At 36.9% G+C, this 20,863-nt stretch overlaps 2 protein-coding genes across 2 annotated transcripts; both read left to right on the top strand.

The window, feature by feature from the left end:
• The first annotated feature begins 13,438 nt into the window (after window positions 1-13,438).
• On the top strand, window positions 13,439-15,892 carry LOC5564633 (uncharacterized family 31 glucosidase KIAA1161). Its single transcript, XM_001648937.2, has 2 exons — window positions 13,439-15,296; window positions 15,350-15,892. Exons 1-2 carry the CDS (start codon window positions 13,553-13,555, stop codon window positions 15,538-15,540), a joined length of 1,935 nt encoding a protein of 644 aa, XP_001648987.2. The 5' UTR covers window positions 13,439-13,552; the 3' UTR covers window positions 15,541-15,892.
• A 1,205-nt stretch (window positions 15,893-17,097) lies between these two features.
• Window positions 17,098-19,552, top strand: LOC110678423 (uncharacterized family 31 glucosidase KIAA1161-like). The gene is made up of 2 exons (XM_021851282.1): window positions 17,098-18,956; window positions 19,010-19,552. Exons 1-2 carry the CDS (start codon window positions 17,213-17,215, stop codon window positions 19,198-19,200), a joined length of 1,935 nt encoding a protein of 644 aa, XP_021706974.1. The 5' UTR covers window positions 17,098-17,212; the 3' UTR covers window positions 19,201-19,552.
• The last annotated feature ends 1,311 nt before the right edge of the window (window positions 19,553-20,863 follow it).

Genomic DNA, 20,863 nt, shown 5'->3' with positions numbered 1-20,863 from the left:
GCTCTGGTGGAAAAAATTTAATAATTAATAATACGACGCATAAAAATTGAGTAATAATGAAAAAACTTGAAAAATAGAGCAATTTTTCAACCTTAATATCTCCAAAAGCGCAAAAAATCGCAAGCTCAAATTTTGAAGCAATATTGAACAATACTTGATGAAACGAATGTCAAAATTTCAGAGAGAAATATTTTGGTGTTTTTTGAGATTTTTAAATTTTTTTTAATTTTTTTTACGGTTTACGGCAAAACTGCTCACAGTACAAGCTGGCTTTGGGTTTCATCTCGAATTCGTTGTTACAGTTTTCCGGAAGCTCAAAATTTAAGCAAATCCGGTGATTAAACACATATTTAAGGTTAAACAACCTAACAGTTCTCAAAATCGAAGGAATCTCCAAATTGATACCCTTTGATCTGTATTCTCTGTTTTGAAACATCCAAGGATCAACGCCCCTCCCGCTTTAAAACAAATCTACAAGCTCCGGACAAGAGCTCGTGTGCTCTGAAATTTTAGTATTTAGAGATATCGACTTGAATATGCTTTAAAATTAGATTTTCCGTGTTAAAAGTAACACATTCACAAAACAAATTGCTCACCTCGAACCATGATAACAACAATTAACTGACACATGATCAAATTTTTCATGGCCTACTATATCATTTGAATTATTGAAGAAGCACAAATATGTACCCTGTTTTAATCTACACTTTCATCTACGTCACTCGATATCAACTCAAGGAACTGGTCTAAAACTGAATTACATGGCTACTATGATGGCTTTTTTAAACAGTTTTCTGTAAGTTTTTGTTTCACGACTCGTTATTTCTTAAAGTCGATCGTCCCTTCAGATTTCTCATGGAAATTAACTGTATTGGAGTAATATAATCATTGTAAAAAAATTAAATACCGTCAAACGGGGCTTCTTTTGACATTATTTCCACATTGTTTAACTTTGAGGATTTGTAACTCTTAGAATTATGGATAGATGTTGATAATTTTTGCCTATATTTAAGTTGTATATTTACGTAACAAATGTGCAAAATATGAGGCAAATCCATCAAGAAATAACAAAAATGCTTGAATAGCGAAAAAAGCGTGTCCTTCAAGACAAAAAAGAGGCTACTTTGGACATGTTCACAATTTGCTAATGAAATTATTTTTTTTTATAACTTTCAAACTGATTCAATAAATTGTCGTCCACTGTGATTTTATGGAACGTTTTTCATTGATAAACTTAATGTAGAAAATTGCAAAGCTAGAATCAATTACACATATATAACAAATTTCAACGAAACGTGCCTTTCACTATTCTCAGTTTGCAGTATGAAACTTAAATTTTCAACTTCCTCTTAAATGGAACTATCAGTTACGAATGCTCGATTTTCAAGTTGACATAAACGAACGACGTAACTACTAGGTACTGCGATGATAAATGAGTTATGTACAAAAACTCTTTTTTTTCTATTCTTACTGTTATATGAACAATATGTTGAAGGATCACATTAATACCGGTAACTAATTTAATACCAGTAAGTAATTTTCATTAAAAACGCAATCTATGAAGTAAAGTTTAGCAAGATCGTAAAGAAGTAAGTTTGCTTTTGTAATATGCTTTTAGCTTCTAAGCAGTTTAGAGCTGGCTTAAGAGTAGTTTAATTTAGGCATTTGAAGGATGCAACTGTTCTGTACTACAAATTCATGTAAAATATGACGAAAAATTGTTTTTTAGAGATTATGTTGTGAATTTGGCATTGGTACGTATTGAAATATATGCGTTTTATGTCTGTTCACTTTTACAAACATTTATTTTATTTTTTTAAGTTGTAAAATACATAAACCAAAACATTATAATAAAATTAAAGTCGCAAAAATAAGACCTTTGATCAATTATTTTAATAAAGCAACAATTTTAAGCAAAACAAATCACAAGATTTTCATGAAACATGACGATTCGATAGTTTTGTGATGCTCCCAATTAGTTTCCAAGACATGGGTAAAATTCAAACAATGTTTGTATAGCCAATGTTTTATACCTTGTGAATATTTATTCGGGCTTTTTTTGAAATGTTTTCTTGTTTATCCTGTTATTGTTGATGTTGTTCCAAGAAAAATTCATGCCTAGTGCCCAGTGAACACACCATCGTATATGATGGGATATAAGAGTACAAATGTGCACGGATCCTTATGGTGCATATACGTATATCGCCTCCACATTTGTACTCTTATGCGCTATCTTATACGAGTTCGTGTTTACTGGGTGATAGAGCATATATTGGTTAATAAAAGTGCTGAAGACACAAAATAGCTCAGATTAATATTTACGCTGCTATTAAATACAAAAGGTGAGTGTCCAAAGTAGCCCCTAGAATCAAAAGTAGCCCCGTCCGACGGTATCTCAAAAACACCAAAATATACTTCTCTGAAATGCCTGAAAATTTGAGCTTGCGATTTTTTGCGCTTTTAAAGTTATTAAGATTCAAAACTTGCTCTATTTTTCAAGATTTTTCATAATTTCTTAATTTTTATGCGTATTATTATTTTTTCCACCAGAGCTTGCGTTTGTTATATATTTATCAACAAAAAGTATTATATGACATGGTTCTTAGAAAAAATGTCAAATTCGGTGAAAAAAATCGGTAAAAACAGATCATTAAATAAGAATTTTCTTTTATAATGCATATTTGGTACCAGAATGATTCTTCGGCAAATCTTCAAGTTCAGGAATAGCATTCATTCTTTCATTTGTTTGGTTCAAAACCATTGATTGAAAAGAATAACCAATTGAAAAGCTGAGATACGATAAGAATGAAATAATCTTGATCTTTTGGCACAATGGAAGCCTAATAATTCAACATGATGAGCGCTTAGATGGTTAAAAAAACATTCAACCGTTTTAAACCAGCCTGAATCTGAGATGTTCAATTTCGCTATGTTTTCACGTATTTGTTGGGCGGCAGTTAAAACGATACTTTATGGCGCAGAAAATCAAGGATTTTTTTAGCTCAAAAATTAAGAATTTCCTCTATAAATAAAAGCATTTTTGGCAATGTTTTACATTGAAACCAAGGAAATCACCATAAGACCTACTAATGTCTCAACGCGCAATCTATGAACTTCATTCAATGAAAAACAATGCATATGGTTAAAAAACTGTTTATTTATTTCAATCAATGGTTTTAGATGGTTATTATTTGTTGATTTCATTATTCCTGAGTTCAAAGATGCATATGTCGAAGAATAATTCTGTTATGAAAAAAAAAAACGCATTAGAAAAGAAAAATCATTTATAACAACCTGTTTTATAGCTAATTAAGCTAAGTAACAGGATCGGTTCCAGTAGAAACGTAACACCAAGAATAAGAAGAATAAGAGTATACGTAATCTGTTTTAGTGGTAGCCTCGAAATTCAACATGCTGAGTGCTAACAAAGTGAAAAACTCATTCTACTACTTAAAATCAAGATGGCGTCAAAATCCAAGATGGCCGCCAGATTTTTTCACTTAAATTAATACTCTTATTCTTCACTCGACTCGAAGAAAACACCGATAATTGAAAACATATTTCTTTGTTGTACAAAGAATGATGTTTTCATTGATTTTACTCGTCATACACCCGATTCTGTTTTTGCACGGATTTTTTTTGCACGGATTTTTTTTTACACGGCTTTTTTTGCACGGTTTCGCGAAATAACACGGATTTTTTTTTTGCACGGTATTTTTTTTACACGGTACGCATCCCCCGTGCAAAAAAAGAATCGGGTGTATACGTCAAAATCGTAGAACATGATTTAGCAACTACCGAAAAGCTAAACATTACATATACTTTACAATTGGATTAAATGGACAAATTGATGTGAAGTTTTGAGAAAAAGTTACATGTCTTCTCAGTGAGAATCGAACTCACGACTCCCTGATCTCTAGTTAGGGTGCGTTACCCCTACGCCATGAGAGGACTCATGGACGCAGAAGTTAATCTGAATTTATGGTGGTGGTGGTGTGCTATTTCAATACCTGAAAAATAATGCGTTCTCGGGCTAGGCATTGGATATAAATAGAAAGCGTTGTGTTTGGATGGGCATCTAATTCTTCCGAAAGAGGTACACTTTGCGAAAAAGGACCACGTGATTATTGAGCTGAAATCTTACACAGTTTTTCTCAGCTTTCAGATGGTGACAAGGGACTGTCAGATTGTGATGCTTCCGTAGCCAGCATCAATACTATGCAACACTGCACTGAGGTTGGCTGTCAGCTTGGGCCTTCGGCTTGAGCCTTGTAATGCTGGCTACGGAAGCATTGTGTTGGTTGGTATAGTGCTGCCAGTTCCTTGGATGGTAACCTCAGAATTCTAAACGAGCGGTGCGCTAATGATGAAAAAACGGTTTTTCTAACAAAATTCAAGATGGCAGCCAAATTAAAAATGGACGCCAATTTTTTTTAGATAGGTTAGATAGGTCTTTTTGGAAAGTTATGCGAGGTTACTAATCAAATTAAATCTGTCAGATAGCCGTTGATCTGCAGATCATCTTTACTGAAGACACCAACCTTTTTAGCTCATCAGGATCTTGTGACATAGAAGATTGAAAAATCATTCGTAGTGTCACCTAGCGGATGAACTCCTAACCAGCAGATAGCACAGCGTAACAAAAATGACATTTTTGCGTGTCTCAAGTATCAAATAAATTGCCATACAAGCTGGCGAACTTGCATGCAAGCTGACTCAAATAGTCCAAATAGTCAATATATCAAAAACTAGACGTGCTATTTGAAACGGCAATGGATTCAGGAAACCCTAATTAAGTAAATAGTGCTGTGTTGGTGCTTGAGACAAAAACGTGTTCCGCAGTGTAGCCCTTGACCTGTTAAACAGCTCTGCGGAAGTCACAAACTTTCTTGAAATACAGATATGTAATTCGTTACTAGTGCTACCTTGCGAATCAACACTTAATCAAATATTTCTAGATTTGCTTAACAACTTTTCCGGTCTAGCATATCAGAATCTTGAGATTTAGAAGATTATCGACATTGGCGTAGCTAGGATTTTTTTCTGGAGGGGGCCTAGGGGGGGCCTAGCAAATACTTGTTTTATAGAAGTAATGTCACGATTTTCACAAATTTCGTAGTTTTAATGGATTTGTATTGATTTTATTTATATGTTATTTTCGTTATATTCGTGACACATCAGTGGTATTCGTAAATTTTGTTTTTCGCTACGGAAAAGATTCATTCTTTTTGTCAGTCAAAAATCCTTCAAGAACTGTAGAAAAATAACCATGTGCTTTGAAGAGATTCCTCTGAGAATTACTACGGGAATTTCTTCATAAATTATGTTCGTACTTTTCAGTGGATTCTTCAAGAACTCCTTTACCTATTTTAACTGAGTTCATCCTGGGATTCCCACGAAAAATCATTCCCAGACTATTCGATCTCACCAGGAAATTTTTCGAAGAATCTCTATCGAATTGTTTAAAAATCTCTTGAAGAATTCCACCTGAGAATGCTTTAGTAAATCTTTTTATCATTTCTTTTGGAAGGTCTTATACGTATCAATTATATATTAATTCCAATTGTTTGTTTAAAGTATCCTCCAGTTGTTTGTAAACAAATGTTTGGGCATTCCAGAAATTTTGTTTGAACAAATTGCAGCAGAAATTCTCTAGACTTCCTGCAAAAAAAAAAAAATTCTACCAGATGTTACTCTAAGGATTCCCCTTAATATTCCACAAGAATTTCATGAGCAATTAAAAAGAATTCAATTGGAAAAATATTCTGCACGTTTTCTCAAAAAAGTTCTATCAGCAGAACTATCTACATTATTATTTCACAGATAATATTTCTTTAGATTTCTCTAAAGTCAATGAGCAACACCCCGCATTCCTTCAAAACACTCTCGAAAAAATGGTTAAAGAATTCTAACAGTCTTAAAAATTTCTAGCGGATTACGTTCAACTGATTTTCCGAGTAATTTGTTCAGGGATTTCTTAGAGAATTATATCTTAGAGTTTCCCTAAGATCCTCCCGAAAAATGTAACAAAAATTTATCTAAGTATTTTCGATTGATTTGGGAATTTCTTGAAGAAATTTTTCTCAGAACAAAGTAAAAACCAAGTAAAATGATCCAGAGGACGATTAAAAACAGTTTAACAACTATCATTAAAAATAATAATTCGAAAAAATATTTTTTTTTCATTTTTATTTTTTCGTTCCTTATTTATTTATATCCACCCCCCCCCCCCGTACCTTTTAAGTGGTCTCGGACATAAAAGAAATTTAATATTTGTATCAGCCTAATTGCCTAAAATTCAAGAATTCAACCGTAGAATGAAACTTGTTCACAATGTACATCACAGAAAAGCTTGAGTGGTCCATGATGGATTTACTCTAAAAATGTTTGTTCTTTTTACTTCGTCTTTTGAAATAGAAAAGGATTCGTGTTAAAATGGATGAAATTTTTACAGGACCTATTATTAAATAAAATCTTAGAACATGTGTTGTATATACTCCAAAATTCATGATACTATGGTGAGTATATTGATGTGGAATGAACCCATTTTTCCTACCTTTAAAAATTCCAAACAACCTTTTCAATGAATTTATTATTGATTAGTATGTAGTACTGTAGAAGATTAACACGAAAATATTTCAGGAATTTTTAAGAACATTATCAAAGATATGTTGTGGTAAAATTCGTAATGTAAGATTTTAATGAATGGAAATCTTAGGGGAAACTTTTGCATTACTTTGAAAATTTGTTGAGAGATTCCTGACGGACTTTTAAGAAACCATATGCATAAGAATTTTGCTTTTTAAAAACTACCTTTTTTTAGATTCTCTAAAATGTTGCTTTTTGGAGTATGGAAAGATTTTTGTAAGAAATTCCTCAAATGTTGAAGCAGGTAGAACAATAAATGGGCAATGGTGCAATGAAAGATAATTTATAATCTTTTCTCTAGGGGTAAATTATAGGTTAGTTAAAATTTCTTTAATTAATTTACAAATAAAACAAAATTCTCGTGAAGTTCCGTCAGAATCTTTTTAAGAAATCATCTTTGAAATATATACATCCTTGACTTCTGGATCTCTAGAATTCTGCCAGGAAGCCTTTAGAAATTTCGCCCTCGTATCGCACAAAAATTCAAACCAAGAATATGGATTCTGACAATAATTGGTCGGTTTTTAGACAGACTGGATCAAGTATTTTAGAATGATGTCTGAAAAACGTAATTCAAGCATTTGGAGTAACAAATATTTACCTTGTTTGCTGTAATGTTGGAACTTATCAAGTTAATAACACCTCTGTGTCAAAATCGTACCGAAAAGATCAAATTTTATAAAATCGCCAAAATATCATCTAATCCGGTCTGCCTGAATACCAACCAATTGGTGAAATTATTTCTAAAGAAGCATTTTAAAGAAGATCAATACAAATTTCTTTATGAATATCTTAATGAATCATTTCTCTCTTGCCAGTTATTTTGCTACATGTTTCTCTACAGATTACTTCACCACTATTGAGGAATTTGATAATACTAAAATTCTACAAAGAATATCGAAAGATTTTTTTAAATTTTACTAAAAACCTGTTGGTAATTAATCAAATTAATTGATAAATTTATTCATGCGAAAATACTTAAAAAATTGAATCAAAGAGAGAAATTATTGTTGGATTTTGTTACATTCATTCACGCCAGGATAAATTGTTGCCATCCATCTGAAGAAAACTTGATCCTTGAAAGTTAAGCCTTATTTTTCAACAAGAATTTCCACTATGTTTTGGCTGAGAAATTCTTTTAGTAAGTTTGTCTATCTCTTCAATTATTTTTTTCGGACACTATACGAGTTAACATACACTATGAAGTCAATGCATGGATTTCTTTAGTGAATTCTCATTAGGGAAATCATCATCACCAGACACCTCGAGCAGGGTATCCTAAATACATGAGAGATCAGAATGCACTGAATCTGCTGCTTTATGCTGAAACAGCAATATTTGGGTTATTCAGAAGAAAAAAACGATTTTTGACAGTTAAAATTCCAGGATATTGACGCTTTATATTACCACGGTATTTTTTGCAACGGAGATATCGAAAAATTGCACTTATCGCATACAACAAAAAGCTAGTTATAACAGTAAGGACGTCCATAAATGACGTAGCATTTTTTCACTGATTTTTTACACCCCCCTCCACCCTCGTAGTATTTCGTCACAAATGCTGGTACTCCCCCCTGGAAAATACGTAGCATATCGAGCACCCCCCTATATTTTTTTATTTGTTTTCCTTAGTGACTGGGTTGAAACAAAAAATTGGAATTGAGAAGTTTAATACAAAGTTTGATATTAATTACTGACTGAAATGAAGGTATAATCTATTCTAACAGTTTGATATACAGTAGCGCTCAAAAGTAATTTGGAAAAGTTTTAAATAAACATTTTCCTTGGTTTTGGTTTCCAGTTTCTTATAGACTAAATTATATTACTATTGCTGTTCTTACCATAAAAAAAAAAACAAGTTTACTTTGAACAATGTGAAAAAAATTGATTGGATTGATGAAGCTCGTTACTGTCGAGTTAGGGTTCAATATATTTATAATATATTGAACAAAAATTTCGTAATATTAGATTTTTTTTTTAATTATTCGTTGTTAGGAAATAGATTTCAATGAAGATGATCATGAAAATATATTAATTTGAAATGAATCATCGTTAATATTATCCAATTTCAAATCATTTTAACAAACAGTGGCCAGATACATAAAAGATTACACTTGAAATATTTGGAATGTTTAGAAAATTTTAGCGATTATTATACAAATACAATAATCTCTATTAATATTTCAGTTGATTTCCATTATCGTTTCCATACTGAAAAAATCTTACAAATCTATAATGAAACCGTTAAATAATAAAAATTCTTCAAATTACCGAGTTATTACCAAAATTTAATGATAGGGCAATTTTGTTAACACTCGAATCTATTATCCTCATTAATATTCAGGCAGTTGACAATCGCTAGCTGTAAACAACGGACGTGTTCGATTTTCTCTTTCGCTGCTCCCAAGTGGTTTTATCATTATGGACTTATCCACGGTCTACTTTTATCCTCGACTTTCTTTTTCTTTTCTGCTCTAAATGCGGGCAATGTTTACATAAAATGACATCCGGACTAACATCCGGACGACGAATATTCACCGGATGAACATGAAGTGGATGAATGCACAACGAAATCTCGCATAACTTCTGATCTCGCCCTAAAAGCCATTTGTAACCATGTGTGTAGCTCGTTGTTTCTGAGCATTTGAATGGATTTTCATGTTATTTAACAACGCTATGGTGAAGAGAGGGTCATTATCTACCTGCCCGTGATGTTGGTTTGGATGCTTTTTCTTTCATTTGCTCAGAAACAACGAGCTACACACGTGGCTACCAATGGCTTTTAGGGCGTTATCTCAGAGTATGCGAGAAATCGTTCATTTTTTGTAAACACGGCCCGCAGTAAAAGGTGTTCTTCCCGATGGAAGAAGCAGCATGACGTCATTGTTAATTAGTTCATGGCTGCAGCTCGTAAAAACGTACTCGTTGTGGACTTTAGTGTACTCCCCGTGAGACCAGAGGTGTCAAAAATTCACAAGTTCCTATGTGAAACCATCAAACTTCAGCTAAATGACGTTACCAGCATACAGCTGACTTGGCCACAAAATATCAGAGTGGAAATAATATGAAGCACGTTATTTTCCACGAAGGAAGGGGTTTTAAAATCCCGGTGTATGTGGATGACGCTGCCGTTACTGTACGGATCCATGATCTTTCAACGGACATTTCTCGCGTAACAATTCTAAAGGGCCAATGATCAAATTGTAAACAAATCGGGTTTTGATACCATTCGATAGCATCTCCCAGTACCCACAAACTATGCAAACATTGTCAACATAATCATAAAACTTACCTTTATAAACTCGATTTTCAAAACGGCCAATAACCGCTTTTTTCCAAATCATTCATTGGCCCACTGCTTGAAACGGCCAATGATCGGTTCTCGCTCTATCAAGAGGGCCTACAATCGGAAAATTTCGCAAACTGTCATTGGCCTTAGCATGGTGAGAGGCCAATGACTCTCTCTTGCTCATTCATTGAAAACCGAAAAGGCCTAGCATTGGGCCAAGCACGCTAATAAAATTCTATTTTGGCCAATAAAAAAGGCCCATGCCTTGTAGAAAATCGAAAATGGGCCAAGCATTTAAACTCATCATTTTTTCCACATTTTTGTAGTACCGTAAAACGGGGTAACTTTGATAGTTTTTTCGAAGAAAACTTCTATATTTATGCATGCTGTTTCAAAGAATTACAATTTAAATTTTTAAAACAAGTACTGACATCCTAGCTATCGATTGCACTTGATAGATTGCCAAAAGATTTATTCTGAATGGATATATAATTTTTCATATAATCGAAAGTCGGTTTTCTGTTTTGGGGTAACTTTGATAATGGAGTATGAATCGAACAAGATTAAAAGAATTACGGAACATTTATAGGGCGTTGCATACCTCTAGGCGTTTAACGCTATATGGAAATTTCTGACTTAGATTACAAAAATGGTCCCAGTTTGTAAAAATGGTTTTCGCTAGGAGATTTGAGACCGAATTCATGTTCTACTATAACTAGGCTATCATGGGTAAGTGACGAACTCAATATGACTTTATCAAATAGTGGTCGTAGAACAGATTGTTTGTAAGCGTTGCAAAAATGCTAAAACTTTGTAATATTTTAATATTTGTATAAAAATCCTCAAATGCACTTGATTCCAACGAAAATAGCTTTGACATGAAGTGTCATATTAATACTCTTTATTATAACATTCGTTTTTCTTAACTAATTGACAGAAACTTCGTTATTTCGTTTAGTATGTTGGGGGTTTCGCACTATCAAAGTTACCCGCATTATCAAAGTTACCCCGTTTTACGGTAATAGTAAATTTTCACTCAACTAGTAAGACATCACATTGATTGATTTGAATACTGAGAAATAGGAATTGAAAATGTGGTGAGTAATATTCAAATCGAATTTTCTCAGAGTCAACGATCTGAGGATTGGCTCTTTTGAATTGTTACGCGAGATTTCACACATGACCGTGAAGAAACATATGGAGGAACGATACGGTGTGGTACTCTCCGTCGGACGAGAGCGATGGAAACATTACTTTCCTGGTATTCCTAATGGAATACGTGTTTTGAGGATGCATCTCTTCAAGCCAATTCCTTCGTACATTGAGATTGAAGGTCAGATGACGTCAGTTTCTTACCAAAACCAGGTGAAAAGTTGCCGCTATTGCCACAAAACAGCCCACCCGAAACAAAAATGTTCCGAGCCATCGGAAGCGCCAACTGAAGCCAATCAACCTGAAGCTGGAGGAAACATTCGATCCGCATTGTTCAACGTGAACGATTTCCCCGTTCTTGGCGAATCGACTAAAACGATACAAACAACAACAAAAGCCACACCATCAGTACCTATTGTACCATCACATGCGACTACCGACGCTGAATTTAATATCGACGATGCTCACCACGAGGAAGCAGTCACGGACAACAATAACGAGAATGATACCGATAGCTCGTCAGTGGAAACAGACACACATAAACGGCGCTTGTCAACTCGACGTAAGAACGAAACGAAAAAAATGTGCATTTCTCAGGGTTGCCAGAATGATGGCAAACCCGTGAACGACGGCAAAAAGAATAATTCATTTGTTGAAAATTACTCAAGTAAATTGAGAAGTAGTTCAGCATCCAAAATTAACTTAGGAGGATAGGACAGTTTATTATTTAAGACATTATGTAATGAACGCACGAAAATCGGCTCCGTAATGCTTTAATGGCGGATGAGCCTGTCAAATAAACGAACAATAAAAAAAAAATTAATATTCAGGCTATTCCATCAAGAGCATTGATATATCAAAACAAATGATGAGTTGATTGGGTGGGGATCTCCTGCAACATGAAGGCATAATTCACGGAATAAATATTTTGCTTTAAACGTAATATTTGCCAAGAAGAACATATTTTATTTTCTTGAAGAAATAAAGCTCCAAAAGAAAATATGGATTAAACTAAAAAGGCTGACTTGATGTCATGTTAACAAATGGCAAAAAAATGTACTCCAAGTAGTTAGAGCATTGATTTTTAATCAATTCATTAAACTTATTTTGTTTATTTATAAATTTATTAATTTGGACACGAATAAGATATAATATTCACATAATTATTTAAAGCTTCAAAACATCTGTTAGATTGCATTTATTAAGAAAATCTAAAATTTCATAGATATTTTTTCAATCTTGTCATATGAATGTTTTGAAGCTTAATCATAATTTTATAATCCAAGTTTATAAGTAAAAAAAAGGAGTTTCATAAAAAATAATTGTATGCAATTTTTTTAGCGCCTTTCTTTTTACGGACTTGATTCAAAATGCTACGTCCACTAGCTAGGACCCCTCCCTCCCCTCGTCACACTTCGTCACAAATTCGCGAAGACCCCCCTCCCCCCTAAAAAGCTACGTCATTTATGGACGACCCCTAACAAATCGATCGACAACCGGACGATTATGCTTTCGGCTGTTACGCGATTCACCGAGGACAAAAGCGCTACGCTGATGCTGTCTAAGACAAGCGAGGTTTTCTCTAAAATAACGTAACAACTGAAAAGAATTTTGTCAATAACAAGAGTCGTGTACATTGATTCAGAAGATTTTGCTTCGTGTATTTTTTTTTAAATTTCTATTTTAACTATCATCAAATATTCTGGGGGGGCCTGGATGATTCTGGAGGGGGCCAGGCCCCCCTGGCCCCCCTTGTTCCTACGCTAATGATTATCGATAATAGCGCCATTGAGCGAAAGAATTTCCTATCAGTTTGGTAAGGTCATCAACCAACAAGAATGGATCCAAGCAAAGCCTGCAATCATGAACCCTTTTTCAAAATGCTTAAACTTAGCAGTACTTGAAGTTTAACACGGAAACGCATAAAAACGAAAGTAGATGCAACAAGAGTGAACGTCTTATAAAGTTGTTTAATATTGGGCTTGTACAAATATTACGCTACTAACGAGAAAAAGTTCAATGACCTTCTTAATTAGGTTTTACAGCAGCGATGGCAATCAACCACCGACAACGGAAGCAATAGTTTCCTTATCTTATTATAATTTTCCCACGCGACTTTCGTAATGACTCAACCGGGTGGCAGATGTTGTTCACGTTTTTATTTCATGAAATAACTCTTTGTCAACATACACCTCAGGTACGAAATCACCTTCAAAGTTAGAACAATCAATCGTTTGGAGGTATCCACTTGATGTACTGATGCTTGCACAATGATAGGAAGTTGCAATTTTTCAAATAAATATTGTTATTTCACCGTATCGACCGATACCAAGGCGCTATATAAGATCCATCGGATAGTTCATCATCTGACAGTCTGCCCGTGAATGTGTTCGGTGCCGCGAATTTCAACCGATAGTTATCTCGTACGAAATACTAATTTTACTTAACATGAAGTGCTAGTGAATGGCTACGATGACAAATCTCATATTAATTATTACCGGGTTCCTGGCTACAGTGAGTACGATCCAAGCCGCAAGTTACACACTAAAGTTCTACAATGCCAACGCAGCCGCTACGGTGTATACCTCGTCTAGAGAACTTATCGTTCATAGAAATGGAAGAGTTGCACAGCGAATCTTCATGGACCAGGATTTGCGATCAATGACACACTACGAAGAGATCGCACATGGATTTAAGTTATCTAACGCGAATGGAGAGGAGATTGAGTTTGTGAAGGACTTGGACACAGCGGAGTTTTCGCTGTTTACGATTGCGCGAAGAGTTCGTGATCGGTCCGAAGTAGTGACGGATTGTGTTCGAATGACGGGATCGAATTGGTTTGGTGGTCCGCAGCAAAAGTACCAGTACTGGCCGATTCAGAAGCTCCGTTTCAACGAGTACTCTTTCTTGACGAAAGAGGCTGATAATTGTGCGGTAGCCGATCGGTATTGGTTGAACTCGCTGGGTTCGTTTGTCTACGTGCATGATGAGACTCCGTTATTTGTCGACCAGAACTACGGACAGCCTGGATACATGTGCTTGGAAGCGAAAAAGTCTCTACCATACGATATTTACGACGACACGTACTCTTTCGTTTATCAGGTTGGAGTGGCCGGAGATGCGAAGGTCGCACATATGGCTGCAGTGGGGAACATTCTGGGAAAGCCCTCGGGACATCCCGCCGAAGCCATGGTTAAATACCCGATTTGGTCTACCTGGGCGCGGTATAAGCGAGACATTGATCAACACGTAGTTCTGGAGTTTGCCAACGAAATAGTTAAGAATGGCTGGCCTAACAGCCAGTTCGAGTTGGACGATGACTGGGAGACTTGTTACGGCGCTCTGCAGTTCAACACTACCAAGTTTCCGAACATCAGGCAAACGATCAGTGATATACGAGCGGCGGGATTCCCAAGGGTTACGATCTGGATCCATCCGTTCATTAACAAAGGATGTGAACCGATATACTCGGAAGCGAAACGACTCGGATATCTGGTAGCGGATCATGAAGGAAATACGGATACGGAATGGTGGAATAGCAAAACGGGGCAAGCTGCCTACGTGGACTTCACCAAACCTGAGGTTGCCCAGTGGTTCACACAACGGCTTCAAGCGGTTCTGGATGTCAGCGGAATCGATAGCTTCAAGTTCGATGCTGGGGAGACCAGCTGGACGCCGCCCAACCCACTGTTGAATGGACCACGATCGCACCAGCCAAACATGATCGTAGACAATTACGTGCGAACGGTTGCCAAGTTTGGCGAATTGGTCGAAGTGCGTTCCGCACATCTCAGCCAGGATCTGCCTATTTTCGTTCGGATGATCGACAAAGATTCCGAATGGACCTGGAACAATGGACTACCGACGTTGATCACCACCCTGCTGCAAATGAACATGGTTGGTTACCCGTTGGTTCTACCAGATATGGTCGGAGGTAACGGATACAACGATCATCCGCCAAACAAGGAGATGTTCATCCGTTGGCTCCAGGCCAACGTATTCATGCCCAGTATTCAGTTCTCGTATGTCCCGTGGAACTACGATAACGAAACGGTGCAGATTTCGAAGACGATGACCAGCTTGCACGAGCAATACACACCGCAGATCATGGAGCGATTCAAGCTGGCCGTTTCCGATGGGTACCCCGTGAATCCTCCACTCTGGTGGATCTCTCCGAACGATACTAAGGCACAAAAAGTTTATGATCGTAAGTTGTTCGATATTTGATTGGCTAGCTACTTAAAGATTGATCGATTACAGAATTTCTGTTGGGAGATGACATCATTTCGGCGCCGGTAATCAAGGAAAACGTTCGAGCCCGGGATATCTATCTCCCGATCGGTGACTGGGTGGATGGCAACACGGGGACGGCCCACACCGGGCCCAAATGGATAAGGAACTATTCCGTTCCTCTGAAAATGCTTCCGTATTTTTTGCGGAAGAAAGCGTGAGATTTGATATAACTGAATAAAGGTGCTTGAGAATAGATTTGAAGTGGTCAAGGTTATCTTGACGGATAGGAAATTACTTTGTTATCGGTAAAAATCAACAAACATTCACTAACTAAAATAAGCAAATGCTTTTAAGTACCTTCTTGTATTTCTTCTTCTTTCTGAGATTACATCACACATGAGGTAAAAACTGACAACATTACATACTTCCATAGCTTTAAATCTCTTTCCGCCAACGACTTTTTTCAATGTTACGGAAGGCTTCTAAGCTAAATTAGCTTGAACAAAAATTGTTGGAAATTGTCTACAATTACACTAATTTACAAATAAAAATGAAAGTCATGAACTTTAATAGCTGAGCTTCATTTTCAATGTAAAATCGTACGCTGAATCCAAAAAAAAAAAAATGTCAAAAAAATTCACAGTAGAACCTGTAGTAACCGAAAGATGCAATAATAAAATTCGCATCTGTTCGCTTCTACGATGGTTATCAGAATGATTTCATCCGATTTTTAGCTCATCAGGATCTTGTGATATAGAAGATTGAAAAATCATTCGTAGTGTCACCTAGCGGATGAACTCCTAACCAGCAGATAGCACAGCGTAACAAAAATGACATTTTTGCGTGTCTCAAGAATCAAATAAATTGCCATACAAGCTGGCGAACTTGCATGCAAGCTGACTGAAATAGTCCAAATAGTCAATATATCAAACACTAGACGTGCTATTTGAAACGGCAATGGATTCAGGAAACCCTAATTAAGTAAATAGTGCTGTTTTGGTGCTTGAGACAAAAACGTGTTCCGCAGTGTAGCCCTTGACCTGCTAAACAGCTCTGCGGAAGTCACAAACTTTCTTGAAATACAGATATGTAATTCGTTACTAGTGCTACCTTGCGAATCAACACTTAATAAAATATTTCTAGATTTGCTTAACAACTTTGCTGGTCTAGCATATCAGAATCTTGAGATTTAGAAGATTATCGATAATAGCGCCATTGAGCGAAAGAATTTCCTATCAGTTTGGTAAGGTCATCAACCAACAAGAATGGATCGAAGCAAAGCCTGCAATCATGAACCCTTTTTCAAAATGCTTAAACTTAGCAGTACTTGAAGTTTAACACGGAAACGCATAAAAACGAAAGTAGATGCAACAAGAGTGAACGTCTTATAAAGTTGTTTAATTTTGGGCTTGTACAAATATTACGCTATTAACGAGAAAAAGTTCAATGACCTTCTTAATTAGGTTTTACAGCAGCGATGGCAATCAACCACCGACAACGGAAGCAATAGTTTCCTTATCTTATTATAATTTTCCCACGCGACTTTCGTAATGACTCAACCGGGTGGCAGATGTTGTTCACGTTTTTATTTCATGAAATAACTCTTTGTCAACATACACCTCAGGTACGAAATCACCTTCAAAGTTAGAACAATCAATCGTTTGGAGGTATCCACTTGATGTACTGATGCTTGCACAATGATAGGAAGTTGCAATTTTTCAAATAAATATTGTTATTTCACCGTATCGACCGATACCAAGGCGCTATATAAGATCCATCGGATAGTTCATCATCTGACAGTCTGCCCGTGAATGTGTTCGGTGCCGCGAATTTCAACCGATAGTTATCTCGTACGAAATACTAATTTTACTTAACATGAAGTGCTAGTGAATGGCTACGATGACAAATCTCATATTAATTATTACCGGGTTCCTGGCTACAGTGAGTACGATCCAAGCCGCAAGTTACACACTACAGTTCTACAATGCCAACGCAGCCGCTACGGTGTATACCTCGTCTAGAGAACTTATCGTTCATAGAAATGGAAGAGTTGCACAGCGAATCTTCATGGACCAGGATTTGCGATCAATGACACACTACGAAGAGATCGCACATGGATTTAAGTTATCTAACGCGAATGGAGAGGAGATTGAGTTTGTGAAGGACTTGGACACAGCGGAGTTTTCGCTGTTTACGATTGCGCGAAGAGTTCGTGATCGGTCCGAAGTAGTGACGGATTGTGTTCGAATGACGGGATCGAATTGGTTTGGTGGTCCGCAGCAAAAGTACCAGTACTGGCCGATTCAGAAGCTCCGTTTCAACGAGTACTCTTTCTTGACGAAAGAGGCTGATAATTGTGCGGTAGCCGATCGGTATTGGTTGAACTCGCTGGGTTCGTTTGTCTACGTGCATGATGAGACTCCGTTATTTGTCGACCAGAACTACGGACAGCCTGGATACATGTGCTTGGAAGCGAAAAAGTCTCTACCATACGATATTTACGACGACACGTACTCTTTCGTTTATCAGGTTGGAGTGGCCGGAGATGCGAAGGTCGCACATATGGCTGCAGTGGGGAACATTCTGGGAAAGCCCTCGGGACATCCCGCCGAAGCCATGGTTAAATACCCGATTTGGTCTACCTGGGCGCGGTATAAGCGAGACATTGATCAACACGTAGTTCTGGAGTTTGCCAACGAAATAGTTAAGAATGGCTGGCCTAACAGCCAGTTCGAGTTGGACGATGACTGGGAGACTTGTTACGGCGCTCTGCAGTTCAACACTACCAAGTTTCCGAACATCAGGCAAACGATCAGTGATATACGAGCGGCGGGATTCCCAAGGGTTACGATCTGGATCCATCCGTTCATTAACAAAGGATGTGAACCGATATACTCGGAAGCGAAACGACTCGGATATCTGGTAGCGGATCATGAAGGAAATACGGATACGGAATGGTGGAATAGCAAAACGGGGCAAGCTGCCTACGTGGACTTCACCAAACCTGAGGTTGCCCAGTGGTTCACACAACGGCTTCAAGCGGTTCTGGATGTCAGCGGAATCGATAGCTTCAAGTTCGATGCTGGGGAGACCAGCTGGACGCCGCCCAACCCACTGTTGAATGGACCACGATCGCACCAGCCAAACATGATCGTAGACGATTACGTGCGAACGGTTGCCAAGTTTGGCGAATTGGTCGAAGTGCGTTCCGCACATCTCAGCCAGGATCTGCCTATTTTCGTTCGGATGATCGACAAAGATTCCGAATGGACCTGGAACAATGGACTACCGACGTTGATCACCACCCTGCTGCAAATGAACATGGTTGGTTACCCGTTGGTTCTACCAGATATGGTCGGAGGTAACGGATACAACGATCATCCGCCAAACAAGGAGATGTTCATCCGTTGGCTCCAGGCCAACGTATTCATGCCCAGTATTCAGTTCTCGTATGTCCCGTGGAACTACGATAACGAAACGGTGCAGATTTCGAAGACGATGACCAGCTTGCACGAGCAATACACACCGCAGATCATGGAGCGATTCAAGCTGGCCGTTTCCGATGGGTACCCCGTGAATCCTCCACTCTGGTGGATCTCTCCGAACGATACTAAGGCACAAAAAGTTTATGATCGTAAGTTGTTCGATATTTGATTGGCTAGCTACTTAAAGATTGATCGATTACAGAATTTCTGTTGGGAGATGACATCATTTCGGCGCCGGTAATCAAGGAAAACGTTCGAGCCCGGGATATCTATCTCCCGATCGGTGACTGGGTGGATGGCAACACGGGGACGGCCCACACCGGGCCCAAATGGATAAGGAACTATTCCGTTCCTCTGAAAATGCTTCCGTATTTTTTGCGGAAGAAAGCGTGAGATTTGATATAACTGAATAAAGGTGCTTGAGAATAGATTTGAAGTGGTCAAGGTTATCTTGACGGATAGGAAATTACTTTGTTATCGGTAAAAATCAACAAACATTCACTAACTAAAATAAGCAAATGCTTTTAAGTACCTTCTTGTATTTCTTCTTCTTTCTGAGATTACATCACACATGAGGTAAAAACTGACAACATTACATACTTCCATAGCTTTAAATCTCTTTCCGCCAACGACTTTTTTCAATGTTACGGAAGGCTTCTAAGCTAAATTAGCTTGAACAAAAATTGTTGGAAATTGTCTACAATTACACTAATTTACAAATAAAAATGAAAGTCATGAACTTTAATAGCTGAGCTTCATTTTCAATGTAAAATCGTACGCTGAATCCAAAAAAAAAAATGTCAAAAAAATTCACAGTAGAACCTGTAGTAACCGAAAGATGCAATAATAAAATTCGCATCTGTTCGCTTCTACGATGGTTATCAGAATGATTTCATCCGATGGAAATCAAATTTACGAACCCCGATCAGCTAAGCCAATTTCGCTTCGGTTTGATTTCGGAGCTTTTTGCTTCGACACGCTACACGCAACATCTCCCGACATCAACACGATTGCGTTCATTTTAAGGCGCCGCAAAGCTTCGTTCAGTTTCCACATTTCGACCCGTTTACACACTGCTTCGGCTAGGGGTGTTCAAACTGTACGTTCAATTATCATATGATACACGCATGACAAATTCTAGCGAACGAATAAACTTTCGAGCCATAACCACCACAGAACCGTTTTTGAAATACGCTCAATATTTGATTTTTTTGGTTTTTCAAAAAAGTACATTTGCTAAAATTGATGTATCTCCGGATTTAGAGCACCAAATCTAAACTTTTTTTTAGCAAAATAAAGCTAATTAAATGTGCTTTCTACCGTCTGAACATCACTTTGTTGTGCAAATTACGGTTTTCTAGATATTTATGGCATAATCAAATTTTTTCGATATTTTTGAGTAAAATTTAACCAAATTTTCAACTTTTAGCTAAGTTTTAAGCACGATGCTGATGTTTTAAAATTCGTTTATCATGTTGAACTCAAGGTATGTAAAAAACCAAAAGAAAAAAGTACCTAATGACTGAAATCGGTTGAAAATTGAAGATGTTATGGCATTTTTTGTAGAACACTTGAATTTTGAAGTTTTGACCTTTTAAAACAACAAGACGAAATCCATATAAATTTCACTAAATCCTTTCACTTTGAATGACTCTTAGTACAGATTCCATGCTTTGTTAACCGTTTTATCAATTATTATTTTGGATCACGACTAATTAATGAAAAGGGCGTATGTAAAAGCAGAATTTATGTGTTTGCGTATATATTAAAAAAGGCCAGTTTTACTAACATGGAGTCTTGATATATTTCAAGCTAATAATGATGATGATAAACTTTTTATGATTCAATATTAAATCCAGCAAACAAACTACAACGAATACGCGTATAAAATAAGGCCATGGGCTCATTTGAGAACGTGAAAGATGTATCCGCCTTGGCTACATACTGTATGCAACTTAAAAGAAAAATTTCCGAAGCCATCCGTGTTCAATTATGGCATACGAAAGTTCAGGCTACTGCGATGTCAAGCTTTCTTTAGTGTTGCTGGCTCAACGGC

The sequence above is a fragment of the Aedes aegypti genome, chromosome 3 (genome assembly GCF_002204515.2).
Source record: "Aedes aegypti strain LVP_AGWG chromosome 3, AaegL5.0 Primary Assembly, whole genome shotgun sequence".
Classification (NCBI taxonomy): domain Eukaryota; kingdom Metazoa; phylum Arthropoda; class Insecta; order Diptera; family Culicidae; genus Aedes; species Aedes aegypti.
This window is presented reverse-complemented; position numbering and strand designations above follow the sequence as displayed.